The 18352-nt window shown below is 34.2% G+C and overlaps 1 protein-coding gene across 6 annotated transcripts in view; it reads left to right on the top strand.

Annotated features, from left to right (window-relative positions):
* Positions 1–14572, top strand: part of LOC105481143 (erb-b2 receptor tyrosine kinase 4) — a 1180372-nt gene extending 1165800 nt beyond the window's left edge. For 4 of the 6 annotated variants that reach the window (XM_071073321.1, XM_011740477.3, XM_011740479.3 and 1 more), the window contains 3 exons: positions 9843–9890; positions 10684–10981; positions 13777–14572. In XM_071073321.1, coding sequence (XP_070929422.1) covers positions 9843–9890; positions 10684–10981; positions 13777–14222 — 792 coding nt within the window. In that variant the 3' untranslated portion in view covers positions 14223–14572. The remainder of the gene's footprint in view (positions 1–9842; positions 9891–10683; positions 10982–13776) is intronic. The other 2 variants (XM_011740480.3, XM_011740481.3) reach the window with 1 other exon arrangement.
* Positions 14573–18352: the final 3780 nt, after the last annotated feature.

Raw genomic sequence — 18352 nt, 5'->3', positions numbered from 1 at the left:
GTTTCTGGGCAGAAAATAAAAGTGTAGATAATTGAGGATGTTTTTGGAGTGTGAGTCGCTGATCAAGAATTGTACACCTGGAATGGGAGGACAATATAGTCCTATTTTCCACAGAGCTGGGGCAGAAATAAATGGGCCCAGGAATCTGTTAGGAATAAAGAATCACGGACCTGAAATTGCAAAATCAACTTTAGTGGGGAAACACTGAGATCAGATTTTGCCTGCTTTAGAGTTTCACCTGGGCTGTCCTTGGCTCAGGTAGACAATCTAAGGACCCTCAGCAGATAGATGTTTTTCTAATTAGGCCTGTTAGTAACTAGCTGTATGTTCTTGAAGAAAGTCATTTACCATCTCTATGGGTCATCTATGGCAGATTTAAATCTTTAAATCTCACCAATGGCAGATTTAAATGAGATTCTCTAGTTTTAGTTCCATTTTATTTTTTGCTTCCTTCATTTTTTTTAGTAAAGTGTTACAATTTTAGAAATTAAAATAAAATTATTATGGCCATGATTCTGGTTAATCTGGGTTGACTTTGGCAGCAACTATGTAAATGGAAAACTAAGAAGTATTGGTCATTTTTTTTTTATTTTAGAAAATTCCAAAATGGTTCACAAATAGATGCAGGAATGCTTTGTATATTTTTCCTCTTCCTTTTTATATGCAGCAAAATCAGATTTGGGGGCTTTTCAGTCATGGTGAAAGCTGCTTAGACTACAGTCAACAAGTAGCTCTCGGGGAGGGCTATTTTCTCTTGGGGTGTTGCCTTCAATCTGATATTCTTTTTGGCCTAGATCAGTTGTAAATACCAGCCTGTTTCTGTGAAATGTAACTAGTGTTTGCTCTGGGCTGATGGGACAGTCATGTGCTGTTTGTTCTGTCAGTGGCTGTACCGGAGTATTCATAGTACATTATTCAGATCAGCTCACAGGAACCAGCTGTCCTAATTCCAGGTGGACTGTTAGAAATCTTTTTACTTACGGCAACAGCTGTACCACCTGGTAGCTTAAAGAGCAGTAGTTGGATGAATAAACCATTGTTACAAATTCACTTTTTATCTGGTAAACAGTTTGCATAAACTAGCATAACTGAAGATATTTTCAACCTGGTCCACACTGCAATGATATAAACACTGAAGGGCTTTATCTGTATTATGTTAAATTGTTTCCTTGTTGTCAACACCTATCATTTAAAACACTGAATAAAATCTACATGCCAAAATAAGGTTTATAAAATTTGCAATTCTATTTCCTGTATTATTTGTTCTCTATCCTCCAATACACAAACCGTGCCCTTCATATTTTTTACATTCTTACACATAGATTGCTCTAGATACGCTTATTGAAATTTTAAATATATAATAAAGCATTCTGAGCTTGGATTATTACTAAAGAGAAGATTGAATATTTCACTCTTGCCTTATTATTTGCCAGTAAATAAAATAACTCTAAACTCTAAATAGAATAACAAATACTTCTAAGTAGAACTCTTATTATTTTTAGTGAACATCTCATTTGTTGATAAACAATATCTGCATGTGAAACATAGGAAAAACAAAACAAAAGCTACCCCACAAATGAGCTAACAGCCTGTAAAAGACAACGTGTTTGATTGTATGGGTTAAATAACCTTTGTTATCTTAAGCTATTAATTGCCTTAGCATGTATATGAATACATATACATGTGTATGCACATATATATCTAACATATGTATCCACACAAACACAGAGCCTAAAATTCAGATTTAAGTGTTCACTGATAGTACAAAAGGAAACATATTATATCTAGGCAAATACATTACATTTCAAATTCTAAAATTATGGCATTCAAATTCCAAGTGTTTATAGTCTTTTTTTTCTTATTTTTAGTTCAAACCTGCCTTATAGATTACTTATTTTTTTAATTATTTTAATAATCCCTAGACAGTATCTTATTGCATAGACAGATCTGGAGATAAATGCTGTGAAGGTAAAAGTATATCAAGTAACAGATAGAAATATTGTGAAGGTAAAAGTATATCAACTGACAATAAGCATGTATGTATATGTCGATTTTTAATAACTGGCTTTTATAGGTAGAGTGTTTAAATAACATATCTCTTTTCTGTGAAGGGCAACCTGTTTTGTAGATAAAGTACTATTTTAATAAATACTACTTTTAATTAATATGTTTATGGCCAGCTTTTATATATAGTATTTAATACTATAAGGATATCCCTTTTGTCTAATAAACTTACAGCCTATTCAATAACAAGTTAATATCTGTCTTCAAATTAAAGTGTCACAAAATTTACTTTAAGAGTATATTAATATGTATTTCAGCTTAGAACAAATGTTTTGGTTAAGGCAAATGCTTTCAGCTATATTTTAAAAATAGGTTTGTTTCTGAAAAACAATGCAACCTCTAAAAGATACTTCTTACTATTTATTAAATGTTAATTTGAGGCTGTAAGGTATAATGGATTGCACTTTGGATGGGAACTCAGGGAATATTGTTTCTAGTACCGTCACTATTTTTGTTACCTTGGAAAATTAACCTTTCAGAATGTCAGAGTCTATCAGTAAAATAAAATTCTAAAACTTTTTTTCAAAATTGTATTTTCATGAATCATCATCCAAATGTGGTTAGGCTCATAAAAACATACAATTATATATTGCATGTAGCCTAAGTGATACTTTGTACAATAGATAGTCCATTTAAAAAAGGAAATTGATGAATCGACTTTGAAAAGATTTACGAGAGAAAACTTTATAAGATACTTTGCTTTAATGCTAATCACATTTTACAATATTTAATAACTAATTGTGTGAGCTTAAGGCAGAAAATTCATTTTATATGTAAATCCTTTGATAGTTGGAAGTGATCTTTCCCATTACCTGTCCTATACCCATATTCTTCTTTTTAGAGTTAAATAAACTAAAGGACCAAGAAGCTAAAGAATTTGTTAAAAGTCATGTGACTTAGTGAAAAATATTCAAGAATGCAATCCTGGAGATAGAAGGATTTCATGAGACCATTTGTTTTAGGTCTGTGAAGTTTTTGTCTTCAAAAGACGCCTGACCCGGTGCATTGTTGGCATCCTGAAAAATCCTCATCAGATACTCTTTATGATGTTGGGATAAAAACCACACAAGCAGAGACAATTTCATGATTCATTTGAAGAATCAGGCTACTCCAGAATTTATACATAGTTAAGGCTTGATGATCTCATTTCTATTCTTAAAGACATTGCATTAGAACTAGATGTTCTTAAGCATACATTAAAAAAAGAAAAGAAAAACAGCCTACCCTCTCTAACTGAAAAGAATTACTGAGAAGTCTTTGAGAAACTCCTAGAAGTTCTCCTCTTTAGATTTCTAGCTACATGCATTAGCTAGTAGCTAAGTGATAATTAGGAAAAGGTTCAATTATCACAACATGCTAATGAAAATGAATATAAACATGCCAAAAAAGAGAAAGTTGCTAGAACAAACCAAACAATACAAAAATTTAGAACTTGCACCAGGGTAAAGAAATCAATTCTGTGTGATAACTAATCTCAAGAAGGGTGACACAATTCTTGTTGTTATCTTGAATGAAGCTAAGGAATGTTGACATTAGTGGAAAATTATATTTCTTTATGCCCTTTCTTTTTTGACTGTGCTAATAATATTCTTTGATTCCATCACATAACATTGCTCAAAGAAGCAACTTAAAGCAGAAACCTGTAAAGTGAGGGGAATGTTCAGCTTCATTTTTTTGACTCATCTAGCCATGAATATTTTAAAAGGAAATATCCTCTTGTTCTACTGATATTTGGAAAGGGTACAGGAATTGCTGCCTGGGGATACAATAGCTTACTTACCCTCAGTGAAGCAGGAAGAAGAATTTATTGACTAAGCCTTGTACTAGGAACAATAAATCCATAATCAGGAGTGCTGTCATGAAAAATCTTTGTGCTCTCCAGTTATTTAAAATTGTCTCTTCCTGCTTCAGGGCTGGCTTTGCTCTTGGTGAGGTAGGTAAATGTATATATACACAATATGATTTTAGATAAAAAGGACTTGTAAGAAAGAATGGAAAAATACACACACACACACACACACACACACACACACACACCCTATTAACTCTTAATACTCAAAGTTTCCTTCTTTCCAGTTTATGTCCTTGTAACTAATTTAAGTGAAAAGTGGGGTGGAGCAATACTGTAATGCATTATCAGCATTTTATACCTAAGGTAATGAGTTTCGATGTGCCTACTTAAGTCATTAAGTTCTTTTCACTAAAACTAGAAAAAGAAACTAAGAATTTGAGAAAATAGTTGAAGCATAATACAAAGGAAGAGAGAGGGCAAAGATGAGTAAGAATAGAAATGCTAAAGTCAAAATCTATGTGCGGTATAATGTAAAGGTCATAGAGTGACGGGCTTTGTGGTCAGATAGCCAACTATGGATGTGTGCACACGGCAGATCCTTTAATTTCTCTGCTCCTCAATTTTTTTGTCTATAAAATGAGAGTTATAATTTTTATGCTATTTACCTTGCAAGTTTATGAGAATACATAAAACCTAAAATAGTCCAAGGTATAGGGTGGGTACATAATACATATATATATGTGTGTGTGTGTGTATACATATATGTTAGTTTCTCTTTCTATTTCTTAATTTCCCTAAGAGTCATCATGTATTCATCTATGAAACAGAATAGACTCAAAATAAAGTAGACTTTGAGGACTGACTTAAGAAAAGTGGGATTATTAAGCATTAGAGAAGACACCATTTTCATATGCTTTGTAAATTCTGTCCTGACTCTTGTTCATATTTACAGATACCACTCATAGCTTCCATTTATTACATTTTTTAATTAAATGAGTACATGAGACATACACGAAAGATGAAAAGTTCCAAGATTAATGAGTGAATAAAGAATGAGAGCTGGCCAGGCACGGTGGCTCACGTCTGTAATCCCAGCACTTTGGGAGGCCGAGGCAGGTGGATCACGAGGTCAGGAGTTCAAGACCAGCCTGACCAAGATAGTGAAACCCCATCTCTAAAAATTAGCAAAGCATGGTGGCGGGAGCCTGCAATCCCAGCTACTCGGAAGGCTGAGGCAGAGAATTGCTTGAACCTGGGAGGCAGAGATTGCAGTGAGCCGAGATCGCGCCACTGCACTCCAGCCTGGGTGACAGAGCGAGACTCCGTCTTGAAAAACAAACAGCAACAAAAAAGAATAAGAGCCCAAGTCAATATTTCTTCAACTGGACCATAGAGTCATTATTGGGGGTGTGTGTGTGTGTGTGTGTGTGTGTGTGTGTGTGCAGAGTAAGAGAGATTGTTCAAAAAAGTAGAGTCCCACAGAATCAAACCAAATAGAAAAATGAGTAAATAAATGTATGTATACATAGACAAAAGATATTATGTGTAATATATATAAAATTCAGCCAGCAGCTGAAATCTCAATAGACTTCTCCCAGCCATTTTTGGGTTTGGCACATATGGACACATTTTCTTTGTTTCCTTCTGATTGCCCTGTGAAAAATGAAGGTTCTAAATCTAAATGTCTCAAAACACTGGTATGTTGAACTCAGTTGTGAGAAAGATGCAGAGTTACAACCATGCATCAGGAATTATAATTTATAATACAATAATTATAATAACCTAATGCAATAAACATTTTCTGTATGCTGCCTTGTGACCTCTGAAAGTGTGGAAATGCCTATCAGAGTGTTAAGCAGATATGTCAGGGAGGATAAAGGGTTGAGAACCTTTAATAGTTTAATACTTCCACTATGTGGAAGTGTCTAGATAATAAATTAGTGCTGATGGATTAGCAACGTCTTACAGAGACATTTTATTTTAGTCAAAAGAATTTGGAGTATTTCTTGAACCTAGAAATTGTAATCTTATAATTACTGTTGAAAGTAATAGTTATTTAAAGATTAGAAAATGACTCTCATTGATCACATGTTTAATTTAGATAGAAGCTAGGCATTAGGCCTGTATTTTTGTTTCCTCTGAAAGTAGATTTGTATAATAACTTTTTTAAATATCACGAGATACAGTCCATCTATTTAATAATTAAAATTTCTCAAGAACACTATAAACAATACAAATATAAGAAATACTGTGCATAAAATGTGACAAAGGTTCTAATATTTATCATTCAACAAAAAAGTAAATTTTAGAACATGATGTATTTAAAAGTGCATTTAATACTGTATTTGATTTGTTTGCTGATACTTGCCTTCTCTGTAATCTCCGGCATTTAAATCCAAGTTAATCATACAATGTCCCAGTGATATGGCCACAGAATTAAACTCATTCCATCCATCACCCTTACAAACGCCCCCCACCAGGAACAAACTCAGTGTCACCTGCCAGTTCATAACCCACCTCTTTCTATCTCTGCCCTGCTGACAGTAAATTGCCTCACCAGCTAATTGAACAGATGCACCCAGTGCTGCTTCCTAAAGATCTGCAAAGCTGGACTTTGATGGACAGCAGAAAGTAGCACAATGGAAAAACAAAAGCTTTTAACTGAGAGCATTGCCTTGTTCTGCTTAGAACTTTAAGGTCACTCCAGCTCATTTTGACTGCTGTGAGGATCTTAATTTTTACTCAACCAATTTACTTGCAGCTGTCATTCTTTCCAATATTAAAAGTTCAGCTCTTCAAGTGTGGGGAATTGAGGGAGAGAGAAATGAGAAGAGCTTGTTTCAAACTAAAAACAGCAAAAACAAGTAAAATCTGGCTTGGCTCTGAAGTACAAAAAGTTATTTTCAAAGCTTATAAATTATGACATCGTGATTAACATGTAATTTAAATATATTTAAACAACAATTATATCACATTTCCAGCCCAGCTAATTGGCCTCACAGATGTTCCCTTGGAGCTGCATTGCCCTTCCACGGGGAAATGAATGAGGTGCTTTTTATCATGGAAAACAGATAAAAAAGCAAACTGAAAAAATGGAAACAGAAACATAAAAAGCAGCCAGTAACCCTAAAAACAATGAATGCTAAAGGGGTTTTGCTTAGCATTTTTTTCCATTTTAATGCTGAAAACAGGAAAATTCATGAAGATGCTCCTATTACTGTGATGCTATTTGGCAGTTTGTCCAGATATGGAGTTGGCAGGTTGCTGACTGAAAGACTTGTCAAAGCAGGGACAGTGGATGCATTCTAATAGGGCATGGCCTCGCTTTCTGTCTTGGAACAGACTAACCGCAAGAGTCCCAGTTACTTTAATCCATTGCCTTTACAATGGAAGCCATTCTAGCCCAGATAATGAATATAGATAATAAACTGTTCCCCGATGAAGAATGACTTGTAAGTTGTTCTTTGATTGTTTATGTCTCAGGTTTTGTAAAGTGCAAAATGTGCAATCAATACTCATTTCTCAGCTGTAATTCTAGTCAAACATTACCCAGTACAGCAACTTTTGCAAGGTAAGAGGTCAAAGGAGCACTAGTAATTATGAATATTTCAGAATACCTTGCATTCTAATGTAGAATAATAGAATTGAAATAAATTGCCTTGTTTCATTCTTGCCTTTTCTTCCAACAATCTCAGATTATAATCGATAGTGTAAATTCTAAAAGGACAGTGGTCATGTCTTTCTTAGTGTATCGTGGTATCGCTGGCATCTACCACAGTGCCTGTACTTTTACTGTAGAGATTTAGTAATATTTGTGAAGTACTTGCCAAATAATTGGTGTTTAATGAAGAGGGTAAGACCAGTGTTTGTAGTCTGGTGAAGTTCCACCAGGCAGTTCCATATTTCCTGTACTGTCACTCTATATTACAAATCACTGGACTATAAAAAATTCTCTACTCAAATTTTAAGAACAAATGTACTGGATTTCAGGTATTTCTAAAATATAGTAAAACATGCCTATATTTAAGATGATTAGAAAATAGATGAGCATTTTAAAATGCCTCTTTGATGAGTAGCTTTGGCATCCTGATTGCTTTATTTTAGAAATTCAATTTAGTGGATATGAATATTTAAATGTGATATTTACATTTTTATAATAGTGCAGAGTTTACAAAGTTAATTTATATGCATTATCTTACTTCATATTTATTAATAATAAAATAGAGAGGCCAAGAATGAAAACGAGGGTCTGAGATGTTTCATGATTCACCAAATTCACACTACTTATCATTGGAACTAAAGCCCAGGTCATTAAACGATCTGTCTGTTGCACAGTAGCACCTCCTATGTATTGCATATTAAATATATCTCTGACTTTCCATGTCATAATCTTTGATGTGTTGTTAGTTATGTTACTAAAGAAGAAAATAGATAAATATTCTAATGCCACCATAGTTATGGGGAAAATTAAAATATAAACTCACTATAGGGGTTCAGACCATGTCCCTTGATTAGTCCAGCAGACTAAGTTAGTTAAGGGAGATTATATTATCCAGTTGTTACTGATTTACTTTAAATACTTAATCTCCATGGGACCATATTCTTCTTAGAATGCTTCGTGAATCTAAATCATATGAACAGTGACCTGGAATAATATTTATCTGTTTCATATAAAAGATGTTAAGTATCTGTAATCCCAGCACTTTGGGGGCGGAGGCAGGCGGATCACGAGGTCAGGAGATCGAGACTATCCTGGTTAACACGATGAAACCCCGTCTCTACTAAAAATACAAAAAATTAGCTGGGCATGGTGCCAGGCGCCTGTAGTCCCAGCTACTCGGTAGGCTGAGGCAGGAGAATGGCACAAACCCGGGAGGCGGAGCTTACAGTGAGCCGAGATCCTGCCACTGCACTCCAGCCTGGGCGACAGGGCGAGACTCATCTCAAAAAAACAAACAAAAAAGATGTAAGGTATCTTAGAGGTTGATTTTAGTCATCTCTGTTTACTTAAAGCTGGATTGTAGAGAATATGAGCTTCATAAAATCAAGCGGTTTGGGTCTGTGTTTTGCATTATCCCTGTGCCTAGAAAAGTGCCTGGCACATAGACAGTAGGTTCTCAAAAAATGTGTTTAATGTATTTTTTTAATTAAGAAACAGAATTAGTATCATACAACTCCTTTTCCTTACCCTAAATAACACTGTCCTTCATATTTTATTATATTTTTATACCCTCTTTCAGTTAGCCCATAGGATGGAGTGTTAAGCTATAAAAATATACATGTATTTTTGTTGTTGTTTCTTTAACTGAAATCTGATTTTGACTCATTATAAATACATAAGGGGAATCTAAAGCATGTTTCCAGGAAATGAATTGATTTTCCAAATTTTCTGCTGTTTCTTAACTTAAAAAAAAAAAGTAAGACTGAAGATAAAATAGCATATACCTTTTAATAAGGAGAGGCAAAGGAGTTTACCCTTTGCTGAAGTGGTGAAAAATAAATGTAGCTTGATAGCAAAAATTACTGCAGGCAAATCGAAATCTCCTGCTATCTCCTTCCAGAAATATTTATTCTAAGAGAAAAAATAACAGCAGCGTATATGGCCATTTCAATCTTTTGACATGTAAAGAAGGAAACCATTTCCTATTTACATCAATAGTTTATTTACTACTTTTTCCTTTCCAGTAGGGTTAATCAGAAGAAAGTTTATTATTTACTTTCTAATCCATTGAAAAATTTTGCTTTTTCTGTATAATTTGCCTTTTCAGGGATTGAATTAAAATATCTATTTTCCTCAAAACATATAAATAAGCTTGCTTATGGTCAGAATACAGACAATGTTACTGCTTAGGAAGCTTCACTGTTGTGCACTTTTCCCCTTTGGTTCATACGACTCATGTGGCTTTTCTTTTTCGTTTCTTTTTTTAATTTTTTCATTCATATTGCCTCTTATTATATCCATCATTCCATTTTTCTTTCCTATTAGAGTGAAATTGGACACAGCCCTCCTCCTGCCTACACCCCCATGTCAGGAGTAAGTATTTCACAATCAACCTTCATCTTTTAGGATTTTTGGTCTTTGCTTACCATGTTTCCTCTCTCTTGTCTCTGCACAATTTCCTCATTTTGCCTTTGCCAACAGTGAGTTAAGAATTTGCTGTACATTGTGTAGCTGCCTTTTTAGATGTGTTTTTATCTCAGTTGATAATATAAAATTGAGATCTCATGCATCAACAGTAGCTTTCAATTTTTATCTGAAGGATTTACCTGCGCATATAAATTACGCTTCTGGATGTGGAGGTGATCTTTACTTCCCTGAGTATAGGTCATGTACTAAAAAGTCAGAATTATAGTGATGATCCTCTAGTTAGGTACTAGAGCCTCAAATTCATAATAACCACAGAATTTTAGAAGGCAATAAAGACAAAGGATTATTCAAAATATATCCATGTACTTCTATTCTTAATGACAACTGTCTATAATGACACTCCCATTTATCATAAAAATTCACTTTGAAGTTTATATTAAATACAGGCACTTGTGGGAAAAGGGCATCAAATACTTTTTATTAGATTATGTTACAGTTGGTTAATAAAACTAAAATGTGTACTTCAAAATTATTTTCTGATGATTTATCTTTTAAGAAAAGCGGAAATTTTAGGTGTTTCTAGTTTGTAACTCAAATTCATTAGCCACTAGGGAAAAATAAATAAATACTATGACTATTCTCTAAAAGACTGGCTTTGACATCCTTGTGGCTATTAACATTCGTTTTTAAACTATTTCTAACAACACCTTCTCTCTAAATATGTTTCTCTTATTAACAGAATCAGTTTGTATACCGAGATGGAGGTTTTGCTGCAGAACAAGGAGTGTCTGTGCCCTACAGAGCCCCAACTAGCACAATTCCAGAAGCTCCTGTTGCACAGGGTGCTACAGCTGAGATTTTTGATGACTCCTGCTGTAATGGCACCCTACGCAAGCCAGTGGCACCCCATGTCCAAGAGGACAGTAGCACCCAGAGGTACAGCGCTGACCCCACCGTGTTTGCCCCAGAACGGAGCCCACGAGGAGAGCTGGATGAGGAAGGTTACATGACTCCTATGCGAGACAAGCCCAAACAAGGTACGAACTGATTATTCAAAAATGATTGCCATTTGAAGTTCACTTCCATCAAGATAAACAAAGTACAGAATGGAAATTGCCAGATAGCTGTACAGCACAACATTTGTGACCTAGTAAAGGCCTAGGCTACTGCTACTTGCAGTATGGTCCCTGAATCAGCAGCATCCACATTATTTATTATTATTTATATAAATCAGAATCTCAGGCAGGCCCCATCTGAATAGGAATCTGAATTTTAACAAGATCCCCAGGCTATCTGCATACAGCAATGAGTCTTGAGAGGCACTATTCTAAACATATTTTGTTGAAATATTTGAATGAGGTAGCAGACCACAAAGTGTCAGGACCATAGCTTTATTGGACTTAATTGTGGAGATCATAAAGACTGGTATTGTTGGCAAATGTGCCTGATGCTTTTGATGGCGCTAATAAATGATTTGTTTGACTCATTTAAAAGGTGTCATTTAAACAACCTAGTTTATTATAGGAAAATATTATGTTTTTATATGACATTTTTCAAAAATTAAAGTTTTGACCCTGTATATACTTACAAGCATACCATCAAGATTTGAAAATAATAGTTTGTGGTTTTACAAAGCACAACAATAATTTTGTAAAGTTAGTAGTAGAAATGTTAAGCACCCAAATCAAATAATGCTTCAATTTTGCAACAAAACAGCTTTTCTTCTTCTACGCTAACAGTATCACAATAGAGAAGATAGATGATTGTTATTAAAAAATGATGATCATGTCGCTCGCAGTCTTTAGTGTCAATAGTAAACTACATTTTGAAACTCTGAGAAGGGCTTGTTATAAGGTTATGTTCTCTCCTTCAAAGTAAAATTTAAAGATCTCTAATTGTAAATAACCTTTTAAAATATATCTGTCTAGATAAAACTTTTACATATATAAAACTTTTACACATATAAAAATGTAATGAAGAGTTTGGATGTTCATAGTAGCCTAGTAATGGCACAAATGTAGATTTTATGAAGATTTGGTGGATTCACCCCAAAGAAGCAGCTTTTCTGGGGACATTTTCACTTCAACCGTAAAGTTATTGGACAGCTATACAAGTTTGCATCAGGATAATATATAAGTAGATCACATTGAGGAAAGGTAATGTAAGGCTAAGAGAAAAGCAAGTCACCCTATATAGTCACACTGTATTCTCAGATTTTATCTCTGAACACTAAGCTCCATTTCTATAAAAGATTGCTATAGTCTCACCTCATACTCAGAGAGTACAGAATTTTAGTATAGACATTCCTATTCTTTCAATTAAGAAGTTTCAGAAATCTGGTAAGAAAGATCAAATTCTACATTGCTTATAAGTGTTTTCATACGCTTGTCAAAGTAAAACTTGTGGCTAAGCATAAAGTTCACCCAACTCCTGCAGGGGCAATAATAACAAACAGTGCAGTAGAATAAGAAGATTACTCAAGAGGAGTTAGAAGACCTGAATTCCATCCCAACACTAATTGTATCCTGCATACATCACTTAATCTAATTTTTCTGTCTACAAAGCTGGAAAAATAAGTCTTGTACTTCTTTTTCACAGAATTGTGAGGATGAAATGATAGTGTCTTGTAAAGTCCTATATATGATAGTGGGATATTCATTACTGCCCTTTCACTTGAATAAATGATGCTAAATACTTACCTATTCTGTATATATACATTTGGAGAAAAATAATCCTGGCTTAATAGAATTTTTCTCTCTACTTGTTGGGCTAAGGATAAGAGATAGAAAGTTTGTTTCAGAATGGCCTCTCAACAAGGAATTGTGTCCTCCTGATGCCTTGAATTCAAAATAGGAATAGCTTAGGGCTTTGCATATATAGTAAAAGAGAAGACTATTTAGAGGACCTACAATATATATGTGTATATGTCTATGTGCAGTTTATATTATAGACATAGATGTATTAAGAATTAATTAAGATTCAGGAGAATGGTGGTAATTATTAGCACCGTTTAGGCCAATACCTATACTAGATGGATTTATTAGATTGATCCATACAAAATAGGCACTAATTGACTGATTTCAATATACAAAATGGCTGTTTCATATGATTCAAGCTGATAGTTTGCTATTTTGTGATTATGGTCAATGGAAATATTATAATTATACTTTATTATTAAGTAGAAGTATATGTAATGTCAAGCAAGTCAGCTAGAGGCATGTTAGCTATCTGTTAGATTTGCTTTTTTAGTTTAATTTTTTTCCTTTGATGCTTTCTTTTCCACGTGTAAAACTTTTGTCAGGAGCATCTCCAATCAAATCCTTTTTACCAGTATAGGCAACCATAGCAAACCATAGAGACTAATAAAACATGATTTCTTCACTCCATCTATTCATCTTGGCATGGAACTCAGCTATAGACTCTTTGGTTTTTCAATATCCTTTATAGAAATTAAGCTGTCTGTATATTTAAAGGCTATTTAATCCTAATAGGTAGTCTTATTTCCTAATATAAATAACTTTTAGAAAACAAGAACATTGAAACAATCAGCCCCATATGCAGAAGAGACAAATGCAATTAGAAAGAAATAAAAATTTAGGAGATAGAAATTCTGATTCTGGCCTCCTTGGCTTCTTGGTTTTTGTAAACATGTTTGGCCCCCTTACTCTTTTGTTCATAAGACCATGGTAATCCACAAATAGTTGTGAGAAATCATGAAAACAAATCTGTGGTTTTTTGTTCTAGACAAAGCAGCTAACCATTATGTATAACTTTGCTCTGATTAATATTTTCCAGAAAGTAGAGGTTAGCTGATTTTTTTTTATTCCTTTAGAATACCTGAATCCAGTGGAGGAGAACCCTTTTGTTTCTCGGAGAAAAAATGGAGACCTTCAAGCATTGGATAATCCCGAATATCACAGTGCATCCAATGGTCCACCCAAGGCCGAGGATGAGTATGTGAATGAGCCGCTGTACCTCAACACCTTTGCCAACGCCTTGGGAAAAGCTGATTACCTGAAGAACAATGTACTGTCCGTGCCAGAGAAGGCCAAGAAAGCGTTTGACAACCCTGACTACTGGAACCACAGCCTGCCACCTCGGAGCACCCTTCAGCACCCAGACTACCTGCAGGAGTACAGCACAAAATATTTTTATAAACAGAATGGGCGGATCCGGCCTATTGTGGCAGAGAATCCGGAATACCTCTCTGAGTTCTCCCTGAAGCCAGGCACTGTGCTGCCGCCTCCACCTTACAGACACCGAAATACTGTAGTGTAAGCTCAGTTGTGGTTTTTAGGTGGAGAGACACATCCGCTCCAATTTCCCCACCCCCTGTCTTTCTCTGGTGGTCTTCCTTCTACCCCAAGGCCAGTAGTTTTGACACTTCCCAGTGGAAGATAGAGATGCCATGATAGTTATGTGCTTATCTAACTTGAACATTAGAGGGAAAGACTGAAAGAGAAAGATAGGCGGAACCACAATGTTTCTTCATTTCTCTGCATGGGTTGGTTGGGAGAATGAAACAGCTAGAGAAGGACCAGAAAATGTAAGGCAATACCGCCTGCTATCAAACTAGCTGTCACTTTTTTTTCTTTTTATTTTTCCTTCTTTTTTTTTTTTTTTTTTTTTTTTAAGCAGATGGTTGAAACACCCATGCTATCTGTTCCTATCTGTAGGAACTGATGTGTGCATATTTAGCATCCCTGGAAATCATAATAAAGTTTCCATTAGAATAAAAGAATAACATTTTCTATAACAAACATATGATAGTGTCTGAAATTGAGAATCCAGTTTCTTTCCCCAGCAGTTTCTGTCCTGGAAAGTAAGAATGGCCAACTCAAATTTCATAATTTAAAAATCTCCATCAAAGTTATAACTAGTAATTATGTTTTGAAGCCTTTTTGTTTTTTTTTTTTTCATTTTGTTTTGCTCTGACCAATTCCTTTATATTTGCTCCCCAATTTTTGGCTTTAATTTCTAATCGCAAAGATGTTTACATCAAAGCTTCTTCACAGAATTTAAGAAATATTTTAATATAGTGAAATGACCACTACTTTACGTATACAATCTTTAAAATAAGAAAGGGAGGCTAATATTTTTATTTTAGCTCTCATTTTTCATGCTATCAAATTATCTTCACCCTCATCCTTTACATTTTTCAACATTTTTTTCCTCCATAAATGACACTACTTGATAGGCCATTGATTGTCTGAAGAGTAGAAGGGAAACTAAGAGACAGTTCTGTGTGATTCAAGAAAACTACTGATACTTTCAGGGTTGGTCCAATGAGGGAATCTATTGAACTGGAAGAAACACACTGGATTGGGTATGTCTACCTGGCAGATACTCAGAAATGTAGTTTGCACTTAAGCTGTAATTTTATTTGTTCTTTTTCTGAACTCCATTTTGGATTTTGAATCAAGCAATATGGAAGCAACCAGCAAATTAACTAATTTAAGTACATTTTTTTTAAAAAAGAGCTAAGATAAAGACTGTGGAAACGCCAAACCAAGCAAATTAGGAACCTTGCAATGGTATCCAGGGACTATGATGAGAGGCCAGCACATTATCTTCATATATCACCTTTGCTACGCAAGGAAATTTGTTCAATTCGTATACTTCATAAGAAGGAATGCGAGTAAGGATTGGCTTGAATTCCATGGAATTTCTAGTATGAGACTCTATTTATATGAAGTAGAAGGTAACTCTTTGCACATAAATTGGTATAATAAAAAGAAAAACACAAACATTCAAAGCTTATGGATAGGTCCTTGGCTCAAAGTTGTAAATAAATGTGAAAAATCTTCTCATGCAATTATTTTATTATCCAACACACTAATCTTTTGATACTTTATATAATTCCTTTTCTTCATATACTGCATCCAGTACTAGAACCATCATTATTATGTATCATTTTGAAAGAATACCTGATGATGAAGGATGGGAACAAATGACAGAGATGAGTCTCCAAGTAAAGGGGGCCTCACATCAATAATTAGGAAACTTAGATATAAGTCCCCCTTTTCTGAAAATTCTACCCCAAGTCATTTAGATTTTTAAAAAATACTTCTTTCTAATGTTAAAATATTGGGACCAAATTAGAGTCAATAGTATAAGATTACTTAATTAGAGTAAAAATATCTATTAAGGCAGAGAAAGTTTAGAGAAAAAAAAAATGCAAAGAAATTTGTTTCTTCCTATTCTGAATAAGTAAATCCATCCATCTATCCAAATCTCCTTTATCTAACTGTGTCTACTAAAAGCACTGTATTTTGTGGGAAACACTCAGATAAATGGAATATCATCCCCAACTTCAAAATTCTATCATCTAGGAGATTTAATTAAAATGACATTTTAATTTTTCTATGAGTTCAAAGAATCAGATTGCATAGTCTCTTTTGTGAATAGCTGTCATATAATCAGTTGCACTGTAACATATCTCCTTTGAACTCATTTGGGATATAAGTTACACATCCTTCAAATTGTTGATGTTGACAAATAGGATAATTTCAGTAATATTATTCAAACATAAACTGGTCTAGAAGAATATTGCATCACTGGCTAATTAACCTATCTAGATTCTAACTTCACCATTAAACCAAAAGCAGATGGTGGTCCTTGGCCAAGAATGATGAAGACATTGGAGTTGGTTTTCTTCTAAGCTATAAGAAGTGAGGCAAGCTGAAAAAGTACAGTAGAGCAGGGGAAGGATTTGTGAGATTCCTTCTAGGGAAGTTCACCCTCAAACTTTTCAGGATTAAAGACAGAGTGATTCAGGGGCCATAACCTAACAACTCAGAGCTCTCCTATCCATTCAGAGAAGTCTCTAGGAAAAGGAATCTCATATCAGTACTTATGAAAAATGGAATATAAGCCTCCCTTTCTAAATAAATCTGCACCGAGTCATCACAGCCCTCTTTTCAGATACTATACCTTGATTTTTTTTTTCTAATTTACACTATGCATATGGTTTCTACTGGGATATAGAAAGCAGAATCACTCATTTTGGAGAAGGAAAAAATAAATAGTTAAAACAGACTTTTAACTGTTAAGGTAACAGAAATATATTTAGTGAATGTAGTCTCTTTCCTCCTAAGAACACAAGACTTTTACATGTCGGGTAATACCTAGAGACGGAGGTAGGCATAATCCAAAATGACCCAGATGCTTTATAATAGCACCACTTTATAATTCTTTTGAATGATTTCTGTAGTATATAATTGACTTCAGTTGTTTGAGTGTTTTTTGTTTTATTTTTGTCCCCCCTGGGAAAACATATTTCAGCGTGTATAAGAGGGAGAAAAAAAGTTTCATTCGTTCCAGACAATAACTTATTTAGCCCAGTAGGGTAGAATTTTAAAATGTCAGTTAAAGTCTTCAAGGTGCTTTGGGGGATATCAGATTCCAGAGGCCAATTGTAGCAACTGAAATTTGCAGAATCAATATGTAAATTTGAAACAAATTAGTATTAAAATTACACTGACTATATTTTTTAAATCACCCAACTTTGTAGATTATACCTATTTTGGGCAATCCTATTTTCAGGCATGGAAAAACTTTGCAGTTAAATGATTGCCTAAAGAAAGTGGTACTTAAGCAGGTGAGGAAAGATGGCCTCCGATCTAGGGTAGATCCAGAACCACAAAGCATCTGCATCACAAAAGTTGTTAGACTACCAAGCAACTCTTGGTTTTCTGCACAATATTAGTAGCACAGCTTAGGATGAGAATCTTTTCTCCAGTAACATTCTTAAACTAGCATGAAAAACAATGCAAAACTCAAATTTCTATTAAAACACACAAACCAAAATCAAGTGATTCTTTTTTGTAGATTAGGGAGAAGGACTGAATATCTAACTTAAGAGAAGAAATAGTGTTCTTCTAAATGCTATAGTGTGTGAGCTAATACCTTCTAAAAGAAAGACATGGCATGAAGATTGTGCATATTTACAATGCTAAGGAAAAATCAAGAAAAGAACTGTGAGGCTCTGCTGCTAGATGAAGTTGGAAGGACTATTAATGTGCTTCTTGAAGTATCAAAAATGAAAAGAAAATTAAAATTGTTTAAGCCTGACAGGGAAGGATGTAAATACAAGTTTTTCTAGTGCTATCTAACCTTTATTTCAAAACTGGAATTATTCATCCATCTGTAATTGTTGATAATTTAACTAGTATATGTAGTTCATAAGGTAATAGAAAAGGTGATCATGAAAGCATGTATATAACTGGACAGAACTACGATAATGCTATAAGATGTAGATTTAGTTAGGTTATCAGATGTTAAATGATTTTAATATTATTAAATAAATCAAACTAGAAAACTAACCACAAGTATAATATAGCAAAGTTAAATGCAGGATATTAAAATGTAGGATGGATTTTGCATAGTAAAAAAATAAGTTTGCCATT

The sequence above is a fragment of the Macaca nemestrina genome, chromosome 11 (assembly GCF_043159975.1).
Source record: "Macaca nemestrina isolate mMacNem1 chromosome 11, mMacNem.hap1, whole genome shotgun sequence".
Lineage (NCBI taxonomy): Eukaryota > Metazoa > Chordata > Mammalia > Primates > Cercopithecidae > Macaca > Macaca nemestrina.
The sequence above is the reverse complement of the archived record's forward strand: the minus strand, read 5'-3'. Positions and strand labels throughout refer to the sequence as shown.